Source organism: Engraulis encrasicolus, chromosome 9 (assembly GCF_034702125.1).
Source record: "Engraulis encrasicolus isolate BLACKSEA-1 chromosome 9, IST_EnEncr_1.0, whole genome shotgun sequence".
In the NCBI taxonomy this organism is placed as follows: Eukaryota; Metazoa; Chordata; class Actinopteri; order Clupeiformes; family Engraulidae; genus Engraulis; species Engraulis encrasicolus.
Genome location: NC_085865.1, coordinates 34,628,512 through 34,654,338, shown reverse-complemented (window position 1 = coordinate 34,654,338; position 25,827 = coordinate 34,628,512). Strand labels below are relative to the sequence as shown.

The 25,827-nt window shown below is 41.3% G+C and overlaps 2 protein-coding genes and 1 long non-coding RNA gene across 3 annotated transcripts; 1 reads left to right on the top strand and 2 right to left on the bottom strand.

The window, feature by feature from the left end:
- Positions 1-1,502: 1,502 nt before the first annotated feature.
- On the bottom strand, positions 1,503-5,321 carry LOC134455743 (uncharacterized). The gene is made up of 5 exons (XR_010036152.1): positions 5,191-5,321; positions 4,463-4,572; positions 3,592-3,674; positions 2,915-3,013; positions 1,503-1,680 (listed from the first exon to the last, which is right to left on the bottom strand). It is a non-coding gene; the product is annotated as an uncharacterized LOC134455743 (long non-coding RNA).
- Positions 5,322-7,518: 2,197 nt separating this feature from the next.
- Positions 7,519-14,476, top strand: LOC134455739 (CDK5 and ABL1 enzyme substrate 1-like). The gene is made up of 6 exons (XM_063206993.1): positions 7,519-7,730; positions 11,516-11,672; positions 12,677-12,810; positions 13,314-13,420; positions 13,622-13,829; positions 14,287-14,476. The coding sequence occupies exons 2-6, from the start codon at positions 11,558-11,560 to the stop codon at positions 14,425-14,427; spliced, it is 705 nt and encodes a 234-aa protein (XP_063063063.1). The 5' UTR covers positions 7,519-7,730; positions 11,516-11,557; the 3' UTR covers positions 14,428-14,476.
- Positions 14,477-15,566: 1,090 nt separating this feature from the next.
- Positions 15,567-22,696, bottom strand: LOC134455738 (transmembrane protein 241). Its single transcript, XM_063206992.1, has 15 exons — positions 22,471-22,696; positions 22,039-22,085; positions 21,838-21,915; positions 21,268-21,349; positions 19,943-20,020; positions 19,331-19,356; positions 19,098-19,149; positions 18,804-18,852; positions 18,632-18,671; positions 18,447-18,482; positions 18,319-18,353; positions 18,118-18,187; positions 17,526-17,619; positions 17,164-17,228; positions 15,567-16,571 (listed from the first exon to the last, which is right to left on the bottom strand). The coding sequence occupies exons 1-15, from the start codon at positions 22,540-22,542 to the stop codon at positions 16,517-16,519; spliced, it is 879 nt and encodes a 292-aa protein (XP_063063062.1). The 5' UTR covers positions 22,543-22,696; the 3' UTR covers positions 15,567-16,516.
- Positions 22,697-25,827: the final 3,131 nt, after the last annotated feature.

Here is a 25,827-nt window from a genome sequence, read left to right as displayed (position 1 = left end):
GGTGCGTTTACATCCCAGTGCAGTAGGTGGCGATAATGAATATTCACCTCTAAACATCACTTGCATTGCGCCAAATGAATACAGACTACCGGCACGTTAAGTTTATATAGGCAGCGAAATATTTTACATCTGTAAGTTAATACAGTAGACTATTTTACATCTATAATATATCTATAGCCTACTATTTCCACGATCTGCTTACCTTGATCCCAACAGATACCACGCAAAATACCATGCACTCATTGACTGAATATTGTGACACTATGACAGACGCAAGTGACCAACAAATTGCATTACATTAACTAGCTTTTCGTTTTTACCTGGTAACAATTATATAATAATTATATTCTCTGTAACATAACAACGTTAAAATGCAACTAAGTAGAAGCGTGCAGTATTGGCAGGCAGTAGCCTATTTAAACAGTCTCAGCCATGCAACTGAGAAGAGGATGAATATGCTACAAAGATTATAAAAGACCCCCCCCCCCCCATGTATAAGAGCCAAATAAAAGGGACACCAGTGTTTTATTTCACCTTTATTTTGGAATTCCCAGATGCCATTTTAAATAATCTGAAATAACTTAGGCCTACAGTATAAAGTAATGTGCCATTTATATAACAAAAACACTGCATACCCCTAGACACGATGCATACTTGAATAAAAATAACATTTTGTTAAACAGGTGCATGAGTAAGGGACAGCTCTTCCACATACCCATGTCATTGTAATGGGGACAAACGTTTGTTTACATTTCAAAAAAACATCTTCATTTATTCCCAATAACATTCAAAAGGTTATGCAACATCAGCAGACAACTAGCAAACAGACAGTGATACCTTTTGGGATAGTATTTGGATTAGACCTATGTTAAGAAGGTTTTTAATGCAATCAAAGTCTGCCCCTATTAGAATAGCTCAAATCTCAGAAAGAGCTGAGTCAAAAAAATGCCAGCATCACCGGGTACTGACAAGTCAAGGGTAGCATGAGGTATACAACAGCATATTGAAATTGGCAGAAGCTATCTTTTAAGAGGCAAATGGTTGAGTAATCCAGTGCCACTTTGATGTTATGGGCATTCTAATTTGCCAGAAATCACCAGACATAACCCTCCATTCATTTTCATTTTTTTCTTTTTTCTGGTGAGTTAGAATGTCCGTACCACCAAAGCACCAAAACGTGGTATGGAAATCTATAGGACATAATGAAGAGGGAAGTGTGGGTGACCAGATAAAAAAAAACAAAAAAAAAACAGCTGGCACCAAAGCATCAAGGATATCTGGACTTCTATATCCCTCATGCAATGCCACTGCCCATTGACTTCAATGGTGCGACACCTTCCATTCTGACACACACAGAGACACACTGCCATACAAAGCAAGAAAGAGTGTGGGGAGATATAATCACAAATAGTAGCTACATTTCTGTCCTGATGCATCTGCCAGATGGCAATCTAGCAAAGAACTTGTGCCGAGGGTGCAGTAACACATGGAGAACCATGATGTGATGTAGTATGTGATGGTTTATTAGCAGTTTTGTGGTTGTAGTGTCTTCTAGAGGGTTCACAAGAAGTGCAGATTTTGCAGAGGTGTTGGTGGCCCATGACTGGTCCTGGATGGTGCACCACCTTCACCGACTCTCCTCCCCTGATGCTGATGAGTTGGACATGCTGGAAAGGTCATCTAAAGTTTGGCAAAGAGAGAAGATTAGAGGAGAGTGCATGTGTGTGTGTGTGTGTGTGTGTGTGTGTGTGTGTGTGTGTGTGTGTGTGTGTGTGTGTGTGTGTGTGTGTGTGTGTGTGTGTGTGTGTGTGTGTGTGTGTGTGTGTGTTATTAACCCATTTTAGCCTGATGCTGCATACACGATGCATTGTCCAAGGCGCCTGAAGTGACATGGGTGCATTCCAATATGCAGACTGTCCATTCTCATGCAAGATGATGGTCTTGGCTTTTAAATGCAACTAATTTCACATTTTTATGTGCCTCAGAGGCTGAGCAAGTTAGGTTTTTACCGCCCCCAAAGGTTGCTGGTTCATCTCCCGCCAGGTTGGTGGGGGGAGCAATTAACCAGTGCTCTCTCCTCCATCCTCCATGACTGAGGTACCCCACGCATGGTACCTTCCCGCCACACTGCAACATACTGCTCCCTTGGGATGCCAATGTAGGCTGCACCCTTGCACAGGTGAGGCATAAAATGCAATTTTGTTGTGTGCAGTGTATACTTCTATGGGCAGTCATGGGTGAGCGGTTAGGGCGTCAGACTTGCATCCCAGAGGTTGCCGGTTCGACTCCCGACCCGCTAGGTTGGTGGGGGAGTACTCAACCAGTGCTCTTCCCCATCCTCCTCCATGACTGAGGTACCCTGAGCATGGTACCGTCCCACCGCACTGCTCCCCATGGGGCGCCACTGAGGGCTGCCCCCTTGCACGGGTGAGGCATAAATGCAATTTCGCAGTGTGCAGTGTTCACTTGTGTGCGGTGGAGTGCTGTGTCACAATGACAATGGGAGTTGGAGTTTCCCAATGGGCTTTCACTTTTTTCACTACTTGTGTGCTGTGTCACAATGGTAAAGGTGGGCTTTCACTTATATACACCTAGAGATTTTTTCCCCTGAGTCCAATGTTTTTAAACAGTTGAAACATGAACATTTCCAGTCAATATTTACAATGGAATAGTAGACCTCTGTGTCATATTCCCAAGGAATGGTAGCATCGCATCTGCTGTGCTGTGCTGAGTCAAAGTAATTCATAAGCCTACTGGTTGTGTTTTCCCTGCCCATTCACAACTTTGATGGCCTGCAATTTATTCAGATGTGTTCTACAACTTTTTGATGAAACTTCCATTTTACATTTGATACAACAAACTAGGCTTACTTGTTGTGCTGTGTGGATTTTTGTTGAGCAGGGATCTCACTTACCAATTAGCATGTTTTCCTCTTGTTACCAGCATCAGTCTGAACCTGACTGGACACCTGTGCACTTCACCATATGTGAACTCTGAGGGCAAGTGTAGAAGCCTGGCAAATAAAGACAGGAATAAGTCGGTCTCAGTATCACTGTGCAACTACATTCACAATGTAATATGTTGGTTTAGTTGAATTCTGTCCATCACAATTTAATATTATGGTTTACATTTAGGCATACAACTTTCACAATGCCATATTAGTTACATTTAGCTAGCTAGTGTCCTATTTGGTAAGGACATGTACAAGTGATGTAGGCTGTACAGCAGGGGTGGGCAACTTTCATTATAAGGTGGGCCAACATTTTTAATTACCACAATCAGTGGGCCACATCACCACGCACTTGAGAGAATTTACAAAAGGATACTTCACTTTTTCTTTATTTTTACATGAATGCTTACACTATTGATTTATAGGGGGTTAAAAACTGTCCTTTTTCTTTTTTTAAAAGTGAGAAGTTGGGCTGCATGTGGCGCCCGAGCCTCCAGTTGCCCATCCCTGCTGTACAGTTTCCTAACAGAAAGGCTCTCATAGTATTTCAAATAATGGTCTATATAAAAACTGGTTATAATAGGTACAGTGCAGCATAAACAGGGTTGAGGGGGTGGTTTCTTTTATTTCGTTGTACCTACCGAGTAGTTTAGCCAATGTCTGTGTGACACGTTCATGCTGCCACCTCCACAGCATCCTCTTCACAACCGCAGGGGCAAAACACCTGAAAACATAATAATGTAATCCTTTTTCAGTCCAAGATATAGACTAGAAAATGAGTGACAGCATCACAATCAGGTATGCAAGTGTAGTGGACCCCCCATTTTCGGCTTTTTGTTATTCCCTTATTCTCACTCCCTGTCTTTTTGTTGTCCTGTCAGAAGTTGTCTTTTAGTTTAATTATGCTGTTGCACGTTTTCGCCAATAGATGGCATTATAGGACCAGCAATGAGTGCAGAGACCCTCTCTGGTGCAGTAGCCAGTGACTTCGGTCACATAAAGAACGAAACGTGGAAGTGACAGGCTTTGTTATGATACAGAAGTAGGCCAGTGACAATGGCCTCAAAATTTGGAGACACCCCAACCGGAGGTAGAACAAAACCCAAGAGAAGTCACATTTTGGGTGCTTTTTTTGTTTGGAGGTGCATATGAAAATGTGTAAAATGTTTAGGCTTAGCATTAAAATCACTTTGGCCAAGAATCATTTTCATGTATGGGACACCCTAGAGATGAGGAAAAACATTATTGGGTTTTGTTCTACCTCCGGTTGGGGTATCTCGAAAACGAAGGCCTTTTTGGGCCCATTGTCACTAGCCTAAAGGCAGCGGTGTCAGCTGTACAGTTATGCTGAGGAAAATGTAAATAAACAACGAACTCAGCAAAACTCTACACACTTGAGGACCTTATTCATTAAGTGTGCAACATAAGCATTCACGCAATAATGCCACCAGGTCACATTTAAGATTTAATTAGGAGTATTTTGTTATGGATCTTATGTAGTGATAGACTTACCATTTCTTGTTATGGCATATCTGGCCTATTCCCAAGAGAAGGCTGATGTCCCTGTCTGTTGATCTGATTTTGACGTCGGCAAGATGCTTCGTGCTGTCTGGGTTTCAAACCTAGTGGTGAAATGACAAGGGATTTTATGTAAACAAAATGCTTATTTCAGTAAGTGTACATACAGTAAACAGATCTAAGAAGTTCCCAGAGCACCCTACGATAGCTGGCATGGTTGGCACAAAGACCCAAAGAGCAAAATTGTCCCAAGATTGTCTTCCAAACAATTCCACTCCAAACATTTTCCTTCTGAAATAAACAATGTCCATATCCAATCAAACCTCAGTAGGCAGCTATCTCGTCAGGTCGGCCTTACCATAGACACATCTGTGGCCCGTAAATTTACAATCTCAAACGTCATCACCATGTAAGCCATGGCACAACACAAGCGTTTATTTTTATAATAAACAAGATATCTCGGCACGTTTGCGCTAGTTATCTGAACACTGATTGTTAACGAATGCCCGAAATAGTGTAGAGCTAGCTGCCATTTATGTTATGCTAGCTAGGGTCAAGTCATCTCATCCAAACTAGCCACAGTAAGGGGGAAATTACGCTTCAAATGAACGGGAATGACTCAAAACTTTAGAAATATATTGTTAGAATGTACCGTATACAAGGTTAGTCTATGAGGTTAAATAGTTTTCTTACATATATATTTTTATATCCCAGTTACGTACCATATCTTCTGCATGAATCGAGGCCTCCTGTTTCATTGGCACGAATGAATGAAAAATCCTGTCAGGGAGCGGAGCAGTTAACCACAGCCTTTTGTTTACAGTTGTTACCAGGGCAACGCAGCTAGGACCCCAAAGCGACAGATAAGGCAGAAGCGACAGATAAGGCGCCGACAGTTTCCATCGAAGTCCTCGCGAAACACTGATTGGTTGGCAGTAAGAGATGTTTTGATTGGCTCTCGCCATATGACCCCACCCCCACGTGAAAACCGGCTCAAAATTCGTACATCTGTGAAAAAAGTTTCACAGCCGTTTGCTCGCAGCTCCGAACAGGAAGAAGTTGGTAAAGCATGGCACAAGCCGTACGCACTTCTCTTGCCACAACTTCAAAACATTTCTACACATACATTTTAATATTTTACACATACATTTTACACACACATGTGCAAAAAAAACCCACACAGTTACAAAACAAATGTACAGATGTGAAAATAACCCTGCAAGTACAAGGTGCAGCTTACACATTTGAAATGCGTTTTGTGGAGCTGTAAGACTTATGACCTTAAAATAGCTCCATATATGTGGACCACTTTATCAGACCTTTGACAGAAGCTTTGCCTTCTTTCACTAAAGATACAGGTCATATTGTAAACATCATTGAGTCCATTAACTCTCTTGGAGACGAAGAGATGTATTTAGTGTCTTTTGATATCAATGCAATGTATACATCCATACCACATGATGGAGGTATGGAAGCACTAGACCATTACTTACTTGATTCTATGTGTAATCCTTCGAAAACTTGCATTTTGGAATTGTCCAAATTAATTTTAAGACATAATTACTGGGTATTTCAAAACACATTTTACATTCAGAGACATGGAGTTCCTATGGGGAGTTCTTTTTCACCTTCTTTCTCAAATCTATATATGGGTCTATTTGAGGAAAACTATATTTATTCTAACCATATTTTTAAAGACAATATCTTTATTTGGAAGAGATATTTGGATGATATTTTTTGCCTCTTTAAAGGTTCGGTGACTGAATTAACAGATTTTTTTGCTTACCTCAATTCATGTTCTGAATTTATATCCTTTAGCATGGATTACAACGACACAAAGCTGAGTTTTTTAGATTTGTGGATCATTCGAGATGGGGAGAAATTATACACTGATCTCTACACAAAGCCCACAGCGAGAAACTGCCTCTTAAGGGCTGATTCTGACCATCCTCTACCACTAAAGAACAGCCTACCTTTTAGCCAATTCTGTCGTTTAAAACGTATCTGTAAAAAACCTGAAGACCTAAATAAGAACATGACAACCATGAAAAATAACTTTACAAAGAGGGGCTACATAAACTCTGTTTTGAATGAAGCGGCTAATAAAATCAACGATATACCAAGAACAGATTTATTAAAAGATAAACCAAAAAAGAAATCTAATAGACGGGTAATATTAACGACTGAGTATTGCAGAAATGGTGGACAGTTTAAAAATATAATTATGAAACACTGGCACATTTTGGAATCTGATGATCAATTAAAAAATGTCTTCAATGAACGACCACTAATTGTTTACAAAAGAGGTCGAAATTTAAGAGACCAACTTGTGCATTCATATCTGTCTCCTGACCCTGTTGTGTCCCAAACCATTCTAGCACCGATCCCTGATGGGAATAGACGCTGTGGCAATTGTGCTCAATGCAATTACACATACAGGTGTAATAGTTTTAAACACCCACACACAGGAAAGGAAATTAAAATCAAAGGTAAAATTTCTTGCAGTACAACATTTGTGATATATTTAATAACTTGTCCATGTGGTAAATCTTATGTTGGTAAAACGAGTAGATCCTTGAAGACACGTATAGCTGAACACGGCAGCACGATTAGATGCAAAAATTTGAATTATCCAGTTGCTGCTCATTTTGTTGAATTCAATCACCCCATTTCATCCCTTAAATACATTGGTATTGAGAAAGTGGTTTTGCCCCCTAGAGGAGGTGATTTAGACAACTTACTCTCCAGAAGAGAACACTACTGGATATACCATTTAAAAACCTTAACACCTTATGGTTTGAATGTTGAATATGACCTTAAATGTTTTCTCTGAAGAGTTTCCTGTAAAATGTGTTTTTGTGTTTTCAGATTGTATTATTTGTGATGTTTTGATGAACTGATGTTTTAATTTCAATCTGTTAACCTGTGTAAATAGCTGTAAATACTCTTGGTTACCTCTAATTAAGACTGATTTGCTAACGAGTGAGCCTTGTGCTCGGAAGCATTTAAGGCAACCAACCAATGGGGGAGCTCTATGCTCTAGGGGGACCAGGTGTTCACTAATTGGGGTTTATATAAAGGCACTGTGGATGTGGTTGTTTTGTAAGTTTGAAGAAGGCCAGACGGCCGAAACGTCACTTCACCATTAAAACATGGAGCAGAGTGTGCGGCATTCTTTTCTTTTTCTTTAACATTTATATGCTCAGGAAGCCAGCACCTCAAGAAAGACTTTATTGGTGTGCGATACCTCTTTTTTTCTAAGGTCAGTGTTAAAAACACCAAATTTATATTTACATTCTTTATTTACATCCATATCAAGGTATCAACACACCCATCAAACAAATAGGCACTCTCTCCAGTGTCGCCTAAGTTTGGAGAACCTCACAGAACACTTTGCTGGACTCACTAGGGTTTGAATAATGCTGTTTTGATAGCAGTCCAATCTGCACATGAACTTATAAATAACATTTCTCAAGACTGCATCACACCCAGGCACATTGGAGTATACAAAGAGGTAGCTAGCACTGGTCCATCCTGGTAGTTTCATCAACAGTCTCATAGTGTCATTATATGCTACTGTCAGCTTCTGGTAGCTGCTTTTCTTATACCTACACCATAAGTGAGCAGTATACATGGGTGTACAGAAGGCTCTAAACGGAGAGCATTTGACATTGACTGAGCACATGGTAAACTTGCGAAGTAACATGTTGGCCTGGGCATATAATTTACGTCGTTGACGATATACAGTGAGTCCAATATGTATTTGATCCCTTGCTGATTTTGCCGGTTTTCCCACTAATAAAGACATGATCAGTCTATAAATTTATGATAATGTGTATTCAAACATGGAGAGACAGAATATCAAAAAGAAATTCCAGAAAATAACTTAAAATAATATATTTTAATTTATTTGTATTTAATTTAGGCAAATAAGTATTTGACCCCTCTAGCTAAAGAGGATAAAATGCTTTGTGGCAAAGCCCTAGTTGTCTAGCACTGAGGGCAGATGCTTCTTTTAGTTGATGACAATGTTTGTGCATATAGTAGAAAATATTTGTTTGCCATTTTTCTTTGCAAATTATCTCTAAAATATTAATAGTTTGTGACTGTAGCTTGGCAAATGGGAGGTTCAGTTCCCTCCATAGAATTACTATAAGGTTAATATTTGGAGACTGTCTAGGCCACTTCGTGACTTCATGACACTCCTTCGTTGCTTTGACTGTATGTTGTGTATTATTGTCATGTTGGGAGATGCAAAAATGGCCCACCCTTCAGTGTAGTGGTGGAGGGAAGGACGTTTGCACTCAGGATTGCACATTACATGTCTACCTCCATCCATTCGTTGACGATGTGAAGTTGTCCTGTGCCTTAGCCAGACAAACACCCTCAAACCATAATGATACCACTTTCATGCATGATGGTGAGGAGGGTGTTCTTGGGATCATAGACAGCAGTTCTCTTTCTCAAAACACATTGAATTGTGTTAATGCCAAACAGCTTGATTTTGGTTTCATCTGACTACAGCACCTCCTTATCATATCCTAAACCAGTCTGATGTCCGTTGGCAAACCTCAGGTGGGACTGCACAGGTTCCTTTTGATGTAGAGGTACCGTGTGTGCACTACAGGATTTTAAACCTCTGTGGCATTAAGTGTTACCAGTAGTTTTCTCAGTGATTTTGGTCCCAGTAGCTTTGATATCATTGCCTAGTTCATCCCGTACAGGTCTAGGGTGCTTTTTGTCTGTTCTCATGATTATGAAATCCCTAAAAAAGGTAAAATCCTGTATAGAACCCCAGACAGGCTGACGGATTGTCATTTTGTATTCCTCACATTATGGAAGAAATGCATCAACAGTTGGGTCATTAAGTAAGGGTTAACGTTCGGCGAAAAGGTCGCTACCGTGGAATAGCAGCACGACAGAGAGAATATTTAGACCCCGACGCGGAGCGGAGGGGTCTTGTTCTCTCTGAAGTGCTGCTATTCCACAAAGCGACCGACTCGCCGAAAGTTAACCCGCTTATTATATGGATATACTTAAATGATTCACACATGCGGGGACATTTCTTTAGACCTATTTAATGTTAAGATTGTTGCTGCGCAAAACAAAACAGTGCCGTTGTGGAACACCGCTAGGCAACAGCTAGGCTAGCCAGGACAGGTGTTGTCTATCACAGCAGCTGATTAGAGTGACATAAGACCGGACCCCCTGCGGAGTGATATGAAACATTCGCTTTAGCCACTGACTTGTATACAAGCCAGTGGCTTTAGCAGTGAACGTCTTGTTGCCATTGACAGCGGTAGCCAGGACAACGGGTGCTGTCTATCACAGCAGCTGATTAGAGTCTTGTTGAAAAGTCGCTTTAGCAGTGAAAAGTCTTGTTGCCATTGACAGCGGTCTGTTATAGACCAACCCGTCCGTTATCGAAAAATAACAGACGTCCGAACGTTGGGGAGCCCCATTGAAATGAATGGAGCATCCGACCGATGACATCACACCATATAATAATAAGTCATTAACACCCAGTCTCTTTCTTGTGGCTTTGCAGCCCATTTAGTCTTTGTTCAGTTCTAAAATCTTGTCCCTGATATCATTTGACCGCTCTTTGATCTTTCCAATGCTGGTGAGGTAGGAGTGTGACTGATTCACTCATACTATGGACTGATTCTTCTGATTCAATGTGTCGTTAGTATGTACAGGTGTCTTTAATTCAGATGACAAGTTGATCAGAAGTGCCCATCTGGTCTGTGGGCCCGGAACTGTTATCAGTTGGCAGGGGATCAAATACTTATTTTGCTTGATGAAATGGAAATAAATTAATATATATTCTCTTAAGTTAATTTCTGGATTTTCTTTTTGATATTCTGTCTCTCCATATCAGAATACATATTATCATAACATTTATTGACTGATCATGTCTTTGTTAGTAGGCAAACCAACAAAATCAGCAAAGGATCAAATACTTATTGGACTCACTGTATATCACGATCATCACTGAGATCATCTGAAATTATATGACCAAGGTACTTAACTTCTTTACACACCATAAGTGGGCTATCACACATATAGAAAACAGGGAATGTCGTCTTCTTATCTTCTTTACTTCTCACTATCATGACATTGCTTTTCTTTTCATTACATTTAATATCATACACAAGCCCACTGAGTGCATACCTTAAGTAATTGTTGCAACCCAGCACTACATGGGCTCACAATGGCCAGGTCATCTGCATACATAAGGGGATTAACCAAAGAATTACCAATAAAACAGCCTGTGGAACACATATTCAGCTGGACAGATAAATCATTCATGTAAACATTAAACAAGGCAGGAGATAAAAGCCCACCTTGGCGGACACCATTAGATACATGAAATGGGGTGGATATTCCACACCCCCATTTAACACGCATCATCTGTTGGCTGTACCAGTACACAAGGATCCTGATGATGACCTTTGGGACCCCCCTCTGTAACAATTTCATAAATAATTTATGATTTATACGGTCAAAAGCCTTCGAGGAAACACATAAAAACAGCAGAGTTCTGGTTCACATATTTAGCTACCATTTCCTTTACGCAAAAATACACATATCAGTGCCACATTTCTTCTTAAAACCAAACTGGTTGTCTGATATTAATAGAAAAACATCAAGCCTTTTAATGAGGACCTGTTCTAAAACTTTGTAGGGAATACTAGACAGTGCTATAGGTCTAGTTGTCAATACTATTCAGTTTTCCTGCTTTGTCCTTTAGGACAGGAACAAGCAATATGGCCAAAAGAGACTCAGGTAGCACTCCGTGGGTGAGGAGGCCAGTAAAACACATTGCTAAAAGAGGGCAAAGTTTCTTGCTGCCATACTTCAGGTGCTCAGCACAGATTTGATCCATACCACACACCTTATTATTGTCAAGTTCTGGTATTGCCTCAAGAATTTCATCAGATCTTATTAGGTGTACAATATTATTGTACACCTCTCTCAAAGGCTCTGTGTGTGTTCTCTGATGATGTTTTCATTTTTATAGTGTGCTTTGGCATATCTCCACAGGTTGTTTCATACACCCAGCTGTTGTACCCAACCTATGCCCTGATGAAGGGGCGCACGCATATCATCCAACAGAGATCCGCGGAGCTGTTCTACCCTGCTGCCCCACGTGGCTTCCACCCCATGAGGACCATTAGCCCCCACTATAGCGGACACACAGGTCAGCGGCACCAAAGAGGCTTGAGACAAGAGGGCTTACTCACGTCATAACAGCGTAGTACGAAATGATGGCGAGGGGAGTACGGAAATGTTATTCACTGTGGAACAGGTCATAGGACAGCGTGAATGTCTGTCAGCTGTCCTTAATTACCCCCAGCAATTACTGCTGACCAACAGCTGCCGTTAATTGGCCACAAATTATCCATCATGGTGTCGCCCCCACTGACCATGTGCAAGGGAGTACGAAAATTGTATCCATCGCACCCACTGACCAATGACCATGCGCAAGGGAGTTAATTTTCCATCCACTCGTGTCCTCAGGCAACGCCCCCGTACTACACCGTGGCCAATGCATTTCCCCCCGAGAGATTGTTCTTCTGTTGAGTTTCTTTGGCGGCACACTCTGAGGAGCCGTTTCCAGGTAGCAGGATGTTTTTTTCTCCTGGTTATTGGTTTTGGCCTTCCGTTTTCACGTAAGCAGATTTTTAAAACCCACATATCAAAAATCCTGCTTTAAAAAATATCGCAGTTGGGGGGCTAAAATGCCCACATATAAAAAAATATCCTGAAACTCTAGCTTCTGGGTCCTTTTAGACAGGTGTGCACTGTAATGAACGGATCCTTGAAGAACCATCAGTTTATTGCGGGGGAGAAGCGTTCTCTGAAGTACCTATAGGTGGCAAATTAGTGCTTGGGAGGACCCCACGTTTCTTTTGAACGTTCTTCAGAGAACATATTAAGCTTCTTTGGAGAATTTTTATTTAGGAGTGTGGGGGAACCTCTTAAAGTTCTCACTGGGGCTCTTCCAACAACCAAATTGTCACCTTTAGGTTCCTCAGTGAACCTTCAGATTTCCCCACAGTGGATAACTGAAGAACCTTTTACAGTGTGTCCTTAGAAATAATTAGCCCCTTGAAAGAAATTCTTTTAGACCCGCAAGGATATCATAGATCATTGTGGGCCCTTGTGAGGACTGACTGTTGTATTCACCTTGTAATGATCTAGGCCTACTGTCTACGGCCTACTGTTCGGACACACAGGATTGCAGACACAGCACTGCGTATGATCCCAATCTCCTGGAGGATCCCCACTGGCCATGTGGAAAACACAAATGTGTGCTGGTATTCCCTTCATACATGGTAGTATACATTCTTTTTAAAAATATTTATATTTTTTGGTCTTTTGCCTTTGTTATGACAGGACAGTGAAGGGAAATTACTGGAAAGTACTGTAGTGGGAGAGAGAGTGATGGGGAAAATGCCCCAGGTCCGATTCAAGGTGAAAAAAAGGCACAACATTTCGACCAGCAAGGTCTTCGTCCTTGCTGGTCGAAACGTTGTGCCTTTTTTCACATTAAATCATGATAAGGAGCTTTTGCGGTGTGCGAATATCTATTCTCCTTTTCTCCTTATGCGTTTTTTGATATTCTGCACCCGCAGCAATTTGGGATGTGCATGCACCTTACACTTTTTGACCAGGTCGGAGTCAAACCTGTGTCCCAAGGGCAATGCACCGCAACACAGCACCCTCATATGGTCCATTTTGGGTGTTTCACTAACATCCTGATGCATCAAGGACACACTGAAAAGACATGACTGACTGACGAAGATGCAACTCCACCTCCCTCTCTTTCTGTCTTTAGACTACCGTCATTGAGTATACCAAACCCAGTGAACTGAAGAGGGACATGAACCAAACCTTCAGGGAGAAGTTTCCTCACATTCGACTGACCCTCAGCAAAATCCGAAGGTGCTTTTTTTTGCACTCTGGTGCTTTAACTTTGTTTTAATGCTGTGAACACCTCCTGGGGTTTGTGGAATAAGTAAATCAATTTTAAAATATATATATATATTTATTTCTTGAACTTTTGCGCATTTCATCTACTACCCCTACTGTATTCCTATCCTTTTGCCATGTTTTACAAATGTATTCAATTCATTATGGGCTCAGTTTGAAGAGGGAGATCCGCAAGCTGGCTCAAGAGGACTGTGGCTATGAGGTGCCCACAGTGGCCATGGCTCTGGTGTATTTTGAGAAGCTGGCTCTCCGGGGCAAACTGGACAAGCAGAACCGCAAGCTGTGCGCAGGGGCCTGCATCCTCCTGGCGGCCAAGATCGGCAGTGACATGAAGAGACACGACGTCAAACAGCTCATCGATGTGAGTAGGGACTCACTAGTTTCATGCCCGGTCGGCCGGACGTCTTACGTCATTTGGTTCGTCGCCATGACAGCCCATCCTAACCCTAACCCTACACCTTAACCCTAAATCGCGTGTTTGAAATGTTTGATTACCTAATGACGTAAGATGTAAGTACAACCCCCGACCGCATACAGTGCTCACTAGTGGCTACACAGACTGAAATTACATTTATGCCTCATCCATGCAAGGGGGCAGCCCCAAACGGTGGCCCAAGGGAGCAGTGCTCAGGGTACCAGTTGTGTTGCACAGGTACTCTTAAAAGGAAAAGGGCAGGAAGCTTACACGTGGAATAAAAGGTCTGCTAAAAAGATGGATGTGCTCAACTCTTAAACTAACAAAATCTTTTGGGTGTAAAACAATACGAAAAAATCAAATGAATACTGAATGATTACTGTGAACTGTGTTTGTGTTGTAGAGGCTGGAGGAGCGTTTGAGGCTGAACAGGAGGGAGCTGCTGGTGTTTGAGCTCACAGTGTTTGTTGCACTGGAGTTCAACCTGCATCTGCCAGACCACGAGCTGATGCCACACTACAGGCGCCTGATGCTGACCACCTGACACTTCATACTACCACACTACCTGATTTATTTTACAAACCCAGGGACAGCCTAACGGTTAAGAGTTGATTTTTTTTTTTGGGGGGGGGGGACTTTATTAGGACAGGACAGTGAAGAGTAGGACAGGAAATGAGTGGAAGAGAGATGGGGAGGTGTCGGCAAAGGACCCGGGCCGGGAATTGAACCCGGGTCATCCACATGGCAGCCAAGCGCCCCACTGGATGGCCACGGCAGGGCCTAGGGAGTTGATCTTGTGATGGGAAGGTTGCATCAGAAACGTCCCAAATGGACTAGAACCAAGAAAGTCTTTGGTTGCAGGATGCAGGTTCAATTCCCATGTCGTCCATCCAATCATCCATCTATCCATCTCCATGTCGTGTCATCCATCCAATCAATTGACGAGGCGATACACACATACAACACACATCTCCTGTCCTCCTGGCCTCGTGATGACATCATTGACGACAGAAGTTTAATTCAAGATCTAATTTTCTCATTTGCAATCAGAATGTTGAATGGTGGGAAAAGTCCCCCAAAAGTTGTTGTAGCTAGGCTGACAGCAGGGAAACTTTAGAGTCTTCTCCACAGAGGCGCGCCATCAGTGAAGCACAAGGCCACAAGCACAGATCGAGGACGGGAGTTGGGATAATGGATTGCACTCAATATCTTCGCCAATAGTGTGAAAAACACAGCAACCCCGCACCATGATGGAGGCACCTTAGGCTGGCCATGCCAAAAAGCTGAACACGCCATCTAGTGTTCTGTATCTGTGGCCACAACTTAGAAACCCCTAGTAACAACAAACCTATAGGGAACTCTTCCATGCACTAATCTTAGACAATCAGTCAGTCAGGACTGAAGCAGTCGGGGGACAACATGTGTCCCATTAACAAATGAACATGCAATGTATTGTGTTGAGCTGAGCTCAGCATTATTGTCATAACATCTGACATAAGGCTAGACTCAGTGCATTATTTGATTTTAATGGCTTTCATGAATAAACAATCAAGATCTTAAGCAATGAACATTTCCAATACAATGTTTATAAATTAATACATTATGAAGGCACATATGAAATGTGTATATATATATATATCTATATATATCTATATATATCTATATATATCTATATATATCTATATATCTATATCTCAGTCAATTTATATTTATAAAAATATTTTGCTGTGGTGGTTGTGTTTGATGGTGCGACTACTTATCTCGCGCTCATTCTGCATTCTCATTCTGCAAACTACAGCATACTGCAGCATCTTCGAACTACAGCTTAATAATTTTGTTCAGAGAGAAAGAGTCTGTGCAAGAGCTACAAATAAGTGCATGGCTACGCCTAAGGTTCAGAGTATTAAGACACCTACAATATGTAAACAGATATAAAAGGTAGCAAAGCTGACAATAACCAGGTATTTTTACAAACACAATAATCACCTACTGTAGACAAGGTGATTTCTGAAATGATCTGTAGCTCAGCTTGAAAACAAAGGACTTAAGACGTGAACATTTTACAATTACTAAGTATACTTTGTTAAATGTACACTAGGTACATGTAAATATGGACCATATCAAAGCATTCAGTATTCCTTAGCAGATAAATAGAAGAATCTCTTAAAGTGCAGCATTTGACTAAAAGGTAGAGTATGTTTTCAGTGTTTTCTTTTCCAGAACGTATGTTGCCCATTCACAAATGTTACGCTGTTCGTGTATATTATATTTAGCATCACCATCAATGTTTCTAAGTTTTCATTATACTGTAACCTGGAAATATGTCCCTTTCATACATAAGAAGATGGATCTTCTCCGTGTCCACCATTTTGAATTCTCAGTAATAGACATACTGCATTTGGTTGCAAACCGTTTTGCACTTTGGTGACACTTCTGCATGTTAGTTTATTGCTTAATAAATATTCATAAAAAGATCACATTTGTGAATGGGCAGGACACATTTTGAAATTAAACTACCAAAAGTACATACTCTAAGACTGGCCTGTAAACGGACGGCATAGCAGATGGTGTGATGGTCATCTGTTTGGTTCCATGTACCAAGGTGAAGCACATTAGAAATCTCCAATGGACAGTCAGGCTTTCTCAGCGTACACAGACAAGGCCTCACCACCAAGACTGCACAGGATGCTGAAGGGTGGGAAATGTATACAGACAAGTTTAAACATCATTCAGTTTCAATCTGTTTATGTATTTATCCCTAAATCCAAAAATGTTGGGACACTTGATAAGAAATTTAAGCTTTTTTTTTTCTTCTCAGATTTAACAGTGGATATGCTGTCTTTGCACTATTCTCCATCTCATGTATGAACTGAAAATGCTGAGGTCAGGTTATCAAAACTTAGCCTGGCTCTCGCGAGACCCCTAGTGCTTCGTGCATCTTCGTTACACTTCGTGAGCTCGTAACAACCATCGAGTGAGAACCAGGTTATCAAAACTCACATAGATGCCCAATTCTAAAGCAGTATGTACTCCATGTGTTAAGGTGAGTAGAGTAGAGTAGAGTAGAGTAGAGTAGAGTAGAGTAGAGTAGAGTTACTTAAATGATCCCCGGGGGGAAATTTAGGTGTCAAGTAGCTCACATAAATACACATAATGCCCACATGGACATGAACATTTCAAGACACATGTAACACAGGTAATAGTCAGGGAGGGAAAAAATAAAGACTACATAAAAATAAAGGTGGTCTTGAAATGAGCCATATCAAATACCAAAACTCACCAACAGAGGGTTTCTGGGTTAACCTCAAATTTAAACACTAGAGGAGAAAGCCCTGATGTCAACACCTGCATTTTTTTTACATGGGGAAAAAAAGTGAGACAATATTGTGTCAGTCATATTCGTAAGTGATTTGCAAAAGGAACTTGTATACAAATGCTCAAGGGGGCTACATACAGTGTAGTTTTACAAATGTAGCTACCGGTATCTGCATATCTCCAATTTCCACTACATGCTGATCATACAGCTTTATTGATCATTTTGAGCACCATACCCTGAGGTGACCCGTTAATATAATATAATATAATATAATATAATATCATATAATATAATATAATATAATATAATATAATATAATATAATACCTTGGCTAGGAAGACCCAGGCTCCACAGTGCTCCAGTGGTAAGGCACTCCTCAGTTTGACTGTAGCCAGCAGGAGGAAGAAGCCAAGCAAGGCACTGTTGGCAGGGGACAAGGAGGAAGCACATCACAGTGGCTGTAAATCACTATTGTGGTGTGTGCCTGTAGGTAACTGCAATAACAGCTCAAATGGGTTATATTGTAAGACAGGGGTTCTCAAACTGTTTTTGCGAAGGAGACCCCTAATGGACCCACCCCCCCCACAAGAAACTTCATAACCATATCTAGTTTTGACAGCTTGACATCATTTGTCAAGACAGTGTGCCATTGCTCAGTGTTAAAAAGGCAGGAATAAGGATCAGAGTATGATTGGATCACTGTAGCTAAATATCACTATCTTTTTCACAGACCCGTTGGCAATGTACCATGGATGGACCTCCAAGGGTTCCTAGACCCCATTTTGAGAACCACTGCTTTAAGCAACTGGAATGGAGTCCAACGCTTCGACCTGGATGGTTGAGAATAGATACTACTTCAATAACAAACAGCCTACTTAAAAGCCCTTGGCTTGAACACCAGCTGATATTCAAACTCACCTTGCACAGCACCCACTGTGGAACTGATAGGACATGAGGAAGGGGAAGTCCAGTGCAGCAAAGAGGTCACCTAGAGACGTTGGCCACAACACAGCGAGAGTACATCAGACCAAATCAATTATAGACATAACTTAAATAATAATAATAATTAAGTTAAACAGCTGATGTGTATTAGTCTTTCTAGTATTGCCTATGAGTTACCAGTAGGATGTGCAGCAAAGGCCAACAGCAAAACACTGCAGGATTTCAAAACACGACAATCAAAACAGTTAATGTCATAACAAATTGGCATATTTAACTCAATCTACTGTAATGTCAATGTAACTGACCTGAACACATAGTTGATATACTGTTGTTCCAGGTCACTGAAATGTAAATACAGCACAGCATTAGAGGTCTAGGACAGTTTTGTACAGTGTGCATGAACAATTGATTGACATTAACAGTAACAATTAATTGCCCATTTTAATTTGTAGAAATAACTTATTTACTGAAGTCCTGAGTTGAAAGATACCTTAGATGGCTGGCCTTTTTCTGGAACACTCGGTAACCCCCTGATTGAAAACAAGTTTAAGGTCAAATATTTAAATGTTCACATGAAACATTTACTTATTTATACAGTATATAGAACATCACAAGCTAATGATCACATGCATGAGAGAATCAACCAGATTAAACCAACTTACCAACACATAATATGTGAACTAAAGCCCAAATATATCCACCTGCATCAAACTTAGAAGAGAAATAGACATTCAAAGAGTAATTACACAGTAATTATCTTTGCCAAGATGTTTTTCATACAGCCATGGTAACCTAGAGAAGTACTATAATCACCCCTCCCTTGTTTGTATTGCTCGAGCAAACCAAACATAATTAGTGGCATCAGTCCAACAGTTTGTTTGCAAATACTGTGCGGCACTGATATGTGTGAGAGACCAAGAGTTAAAGATAGCGAGCACATGTGTTTGTGTACTGACCTGTGGATCGTGGATTGGGAGGTTGATTGCTGATGCAAGCAATAGATTCACACTGTCAATACGGAAAAATGTCATTTTAACATATTAATATGAGAAGTGGGGGGAAAAAACAACTTATTTTTAGATCTTCTGCAAACTTTGTGTTTACTAACTGAATTGGCAAATGTTTCATAAAATTGGATACATTACATACTGTACGAGTTTATTTGTATATTAAGCAATGATTATAATACCTGAAAATCTTCATCCATGACATTCGCTGTTAAACAAATTAAAAACTTGTTATGGAGTGCTGTGCTTACAGCATGCAGCCTTATCTCTGCCTGATTGGCATTGCGGTAAGATTACATAACTTCACTGAGTACAAAAAAACCTCTTTTTTATCAGAATATACTTCAGCATGCACACTGTGTGTGCAGCAGAAAAGGCAAGGAAGCAAAATAGCAAGGAGAAACTGCAACGGATTGAATGGATAGCCATATGCCACGGATTGAATGATAGCCATTCAATTTTGAATAGGCTATATTTTAAATACTTCATTACAGTTTTCAATAAGTCCAATCATCATGACTCTTCATTTCTGAACACATTTGACTATCTTTTCTCCATTTTTGTACAGTATAGTCCACCATTGTCAACCGTGGAAAATAATTACAAATAAATAACACTGAATAATTTTGCTATTAAGTCCCACACACACACACACACATATACATATATATATATATATATATATATATATATATATATATATATATATATATATATATATATATATATATATATATATAAGATTCGTGTTCATGTGTATTTTCATTGATTCGTCCATCATATCCAATACGCACCTCTCTGTGAGTCACTTTCTGAATAAGGAGTGAGATGACCTCGGAGGCGTTGTGGAGTGTGAAGAAGAATGGAATGGGCTGCAAACACAGCAGGTACACAAGTCAATCACCACTGCCTCACATTCAGTGAGTTACACACTATTAAAGGAGAATCCCTGTCAATTTCAACATGCCGTTGTATTCAGTGCAATTAACCTTTTTCATCACCAGCCAAAATGGCTAGTAGATGTTAATCTAGCTAGCCAAACACATACTCACTAATGGGTCAAATTGGCTACTAAGTTGGTATTTTCTACCAGCCAAACTGAATTTCCCCCAGCTTTTGGATGGTTGGCTGGTGTTAATTTAGAGCCCTGGTTGTATTGCTCACGCTACCCTGAGAGTAGCTTATGACTCTGCATATTTATGGGCAGCCCTTACTGAGATCCTGGCCACTGTAAGTGGGGCATGATATTTGTAGTATGTCAAGATTTTTTTTTAAAAGAAAGGTAAACAAACCACACCCCCAGTAGAATGGCCAGTATATCAGAAACGGCCGAACAAAAAATGCCTCTTCAATTCAAGGATTCAAGGATATTTATTTGTCATGTACATAGAGACACTTTCGTGTCACTTGTAATGAAATGCATGTCCGTTGCAAAACAAGTGTGCAGAAGAAGGGTGAAGAAGAAATAAAATAAAAATAAAAATAAAAGGTGTGTGTGTGTGTGTGTGTGTGTGTGTGTGTGTGTGTGTGTTCAATCAAAGTAATTAGGAGGAATTCAGTAAGCAAATGGCATGAGGAAAAAAGCTCTTTCTCAGTCTCTCAGTTCTAGCTCTGTGACAGCACAGTCGCCTTCCAGATCTCAGTTTTTTAAATAGTCCATATCCTGGGTGTGACTGGTCTTTGAGAATGTTATGGGCCCTAGATAGCACTCTCTTTGTGTATATGTCTTTCACGGCAGGCAGAGGTTGACGAATACAGCGCTCAGCAGAGCGCACTATCCTTTGTAGTTCTTTCTGTTCACGCACTGTGGCGTTTCCGTACCAGGCGATGATGGACCCTGTTAAGATGCTCTCCACTGCTGAGGAGTAAAAGGCTTTTAGGATGGGTGTGGAAACTTTGAACTTTTTCAACAGGCGCAGAAAGTACAGTCTCTGCCTGGATTTCTTAATGATATTGTGTGTGTTGTTTGTCCATGTTAAGTAATTTGTGATGTGAACACCAAGGTATTTAAAGCACTCTTCCCTCTCAACTGGTTGTTTGCAGATGGAAAGTGGGATGAGTACTGAGCAGTGTGAGCAATACAACTGCATTTTGAAGGTATAATGTGCAACATTCTTACCAGGCGAGAGAGGGCTCTGGAACCGGCATAGATGTTCCCCACAAACATCACTGACCCGGGGAGCCACGCCAGAGCTGCAGCCCTGTAAACACAAAGGACCCAGTGTAGACCTCGGACGACCAATCATACGTTTCTGTGATGCATACAGCACCTCCATTCTGCAATAAAAACCATCCTCCTGGATCCCTCCCACCCACTCCATCCTTGAGCTGCTTTTTAAGCAGAAGACACAGAGTGCCTTTGTCCAAAAAGGCAATTTATGGATTTATGGACAATCTTTCATTACAAATGCAATACAAAGAACATTCTCTCTCTCTCTCACACACACACACACACACACACACACACACACACACACACACACACACACACACACACACACACACACACACACACACACACACACACACACACACACACACCAAGGAGTATTATCATGGCAAGCACAAGTGCCATGAGATAAACTGGGTCCACATGTTATAAAGTAGCCTAACACTCAAAGCAACAAATTCAAAGTAGGCTGGGTGCAATAGAAAGTCAGCCTAAGGTTGGGTGTGAAAGGTGGCTTACCTGGGGAAACTGCTGATTTCCAGCCATCCTAGTTTCCCAGAAACCAACAGCAGTAGAGCCCCAATGAAGGTCTGCCACCTAGATCAATACAAAAGAACGCACGTAGAGGAGAAGAATGACCTTTCAATATTTGGAATATAAAATACATGCTTTGAAGAGATTGGCAACATGAAACGAGGATATGCATTGTTACTTACTTACCCCTGAAACAAGGTCGGATACGTGAATTTCAAAACAGACAGAACATACTGCAAGACAAGCACCAACGTTAGTCAGTTCTATTTGCAGACAAAACGAAAACCGCTTTCGTGTTAATAAAGGGCACAACATGGCAGGCAAATTGCTCGTTTACAAGAAAATAAGATAGCGTAGCTGAACACAAATATCTCAGTTCTTGTGATCAGAAGAAGAAATGCGGAAGCAATGAAGTTGATGGTCCGTGTCGTGTGCACAGCACAACAAAAAGGGTAACCCTTAACTGAGAGCGCGTCTATTGCTAAAATAACAAGCAAAACAGACATGTCACGGAACCTGTGTTCCTGAGGTTAGTAGCCTACTTGTCATGATGCTGGTGACAAGGAGTGCATAGCCCAATTCAAAGGAAAAGAATGAGTTAAACGATGCCAACATTACCTTATTTACGAAATACGACACCACGAAAAATGCGCAGAATACTGAACCAAGAAAAAGTCTGGACAGATTCATCTGTTTACGCGCCTTTCAGAGACATTTGATTTACTGATAGAATCGTCAGTCATGGTGGAGAATCTCTCATCCATGCAAATACCCACATAGCTACTGCAGATAACGTTTTTTGAATTGTAGAAAACCACTATGACGGATGTGACACGTTGCCAGCATTTCCACCCAATGAACGACTGTAGAGGGCCAAGGAAACAGTGGCTCCTTAAAGGTGTAGAGTGCTAGAACTAGGGTGATTTCCAATATGTGACCTTGCGTCCTCCACTTGTGCTTGTTTCCTCGTACCAGGAAGTATGTCATGATGACATCACTGACAACAGCATTATATTTCAATATCTTGCAAAAGCTTAATTGTAGAGTCCTTTTCTCATTTGCAATTGGGATGGTGAATGAAAAGCAGTCCCTCAAAAGTTGTTGTGGCTATTAGGCTGACGGCTGGGAAACTTGATCGTTTTCTCCACAGAAGAGAGGCCAGGAGGTGGGGCGAGGAGACAAGCACAAGTGGAGGAGGCAAGATTGCATATTGGAACGCACACTTAGTGAATAATCTCCATTAAGGGACTGTTGTGTTTGACCTACAAGTTGTGCATTGCACACGTCGGGAAAGGGAAAGTGAGATTAACAGGCAAGGAGGCGGAATTGCCTTGTTATCACCAGACCTAATCACAAGTATTTCCCCGGCTAGAGGAAAAGTTAAACCCATTTGCTCTGATTGCCTGCGTTATATGTGAGTGAGCCACAAAGACTTAAGGCCGCTGACAGCTTTGGTTGGCCCAGGACAGAAAGGGCCCCCCAACAAATACATTCAATGTTATGAGGACCAAATTCTGGGGCCCCTCTCTCCCTGGCCCCGGGGCAACCGACCGCTTTGTCCCACCTTGTCGGCTTCGTTGCAAAGAGTAGACACATGACTTTGCAAAATGAGGATTTTTAACAGACAATAACAAATCTACATGATGAATGAAATATTCAGCCACTCAACAACAAGGTGTATATTTTTGTTCAACATTTGTAGGCTATTAGGCCAGAAGCCTGATAATGGTGCAGTTGTAAGGGAGAGATGGCAAAGTAGGCCTAAGCAATTAGGCTCATTGTTCTGTACCCCTCTTCTACTTCTTGTCACTTCATGTTTGTAGATACGCTACTCAGTTCTCACTGAGATATTCTTTATGGGTAGGTGTGGGGCAGCCGTAGCTTAATGGATAAGGAGATGGGCTTTAGGTCAGAGGGTTGCGGGTTTGAATCCCACACTCCATGGCTGGCTGAGGTGCCCTTGAGCAAGACACCTATCTATCCCCTGGGCATGAATGGCTATAATTTGCTTTGGATGAAATTGTCCGCTAAGTGTAATGTAATAAAATGTAATGTAGGCCTAAAGGTATGTACAGTCCATTCCCAACCAATAACTTAGGTTGAGCACAAGTGTCTTCAGGAAACACAACAGCTTAGCCAGCCCTGAACACCAAAGATGATATAAATGATATTGGCCTTCTGATAACCACAGGGGGACCATCAACCAATCACCATAGCCGGGGCTAGTGTACAAAACTTCAGCTTCTTGGAGTGCACACCAGCCAGGAACTAGCCTGGGCGAAAGCGACTGTTGACTGCATCAAACAGTCTGGCAAAAGCCAAGAGAAATCGGTCTCTGTGAAGGGTGGGATATACTCTGCCATTAAAATTAATTGGAGTTCCGAATTCAAATTAAACCCCATATTGTGCTTTATTAGCATGACTGTTACGATATAGCGTCGCAAAAGCATACAAATAACAAAACAAAAGTATGAATATAGTTACCTTAACCAATCAGTGACGGACTTCACGGGTGAGTTCTACGCCACCACTCTCAACTGTTTGCTGATTGGCTAAACACTGAGAGAACCGAGCTTGAGGCTTTTGGATAGAATTTCACCCTTCTGGTTTTGATATCTCCACTTTTTCCATGTGATTTTAACCTTGGTTTAATGTAACTAATACAACACTGATGTTTTCAGCAAATTGCAGGTGCTATCACATCATGGATTTGTTTATACTACAATTAAGTTAGTCCCCTGAGTCTGACAATGAGCGCGGGGGCTACACACTCTTCCCATGCAGCAGATGCCTCAGGGCACTGCCAACATTCATAACCTGCTTCAGGCCAGGTTATGAAAGGAGCTGTTCACGCACGCGGTGCTGAAACCAGCGATGTAGGCTGTGAAGAGCTGAATCTCAAATGGTGCACTTGTGCACTTTAGGGTTCATGTTTCAGTGCGCATGCCGTATTAGTTACGCACTGAAACATAGTGCCGGAAGTGCACAAGTGCGCCAATTGAGATCCAGCGAAGGTGTCAGAATAGCGCCATGTCGGAATAGCGGCACATCGGTACAGTTGGATGTCGGAATAGCACCTGCTCCACGGAGTTAAATGCTGTTCAACAAGAGTTGGCAGCCCATAGTGGGTAGCTGTGGCCTAGTGGTTAAGGAGATGGTCTTTAGAGCAGAGAATTGCAGGTTTGAATCTCACCCTTCCACTCCCTATGGCTAAGGTGCCCTTGAACATGGCACCTAACTCCACACTGCTCCAGGGACTATAACCAATACCTTGTACTTAAAAAACAACCGTATAAGTCACTTTGGATAAAAAGTGTCAGCGACGTGTAATGTAATGGTGATCTTAAACAAACAGTCTGGGAAACACGGGAAGGACAAGGGAGTGGCGAATGATGACACAATTACAGTATATGAGCCCCACCTATTATTGTATCCCTGAAACAAAGTTGGAGCATGTTATGGGTTTGCCCCAAACGCTGCTGCGCCCACCACCACATATTTTGTGTTGATGCAATACCCTGTAGATGGATTAGAACCAAATCTTCTGTGCTAACATTCAGGTGTAATGGGTAGAGTAGAGTAGAGTAGAGTAGAGTAGAGTAGAGTAGAGTAGAGTAAAGTAGAGTAGAGTAACTTTTACATTTACGAGACTTAACTTTTACATTTTACATGACACAGGTAATAGTCATGGAGGGGAAAAATAAAAAACGAAAGAAATAATAAAAAGACAATGTGCAAAAACATATTCTATGTAGACAAATGTGCAAAAAGGGCCAAATGTGCAAAAAGGGTGGGGAAGTTCTAATAGGCCTAGGTGCAATGGGTTGGTAATTTGGAGGCCTAAAACGGTTAAGATGACTAGCTTTGCATGCTAACCTTAGGTGTGAGTTTGGACGTGACTTCATAGGCCTAACAACACCATAACAAACTAAGCCATAGGCCTCATTGCATCAACAGGCCTTGTGCAATGTTCAG

Coding starts and splice junctions, on each gene's coding strand:
- LOC134455739 (XM_063206993.1), top strand. CDS start 11,558: ATGAAGGGGCGCACGCATATCATCCAACAGAGATCCGCGGAGCTGTTC. Junction 11,673..12,676: donor CCACTATAGCGGACACACAG/GTCAGCGGCACC, acceptor GTAATGATCTAG/GCCTACTGTCTACGGCCTAC. Junction 12,811..13,313: donor TGGTATTCCCTTCATACATG/GTAGTATACATT, acceptor TTCTGTCTTTAG/ACTACCGTCATTGAGTATAC.
- LOC134455738 (XM_063206992.1), bottom strand. CDS start 22,542: ATGAATCTGTCCAGACTTTTTCTTGGTTCAGTATTCTGCGCATTTTTC. Junction 18,483..18,631: donor AAAAAGGCCAGCCATCTAAG/GTATCTTTCAAC, acceptor TTTACATTTCAG/TGACCTGGAACAACAGTATA. Junction 17,229..17,525: donor CCTGGGTCTTCCTAGCCAAG/GTATTATATTAT, acceptor AAAAAAATGCAG/GTGTTGACATCAGGGCTTTC.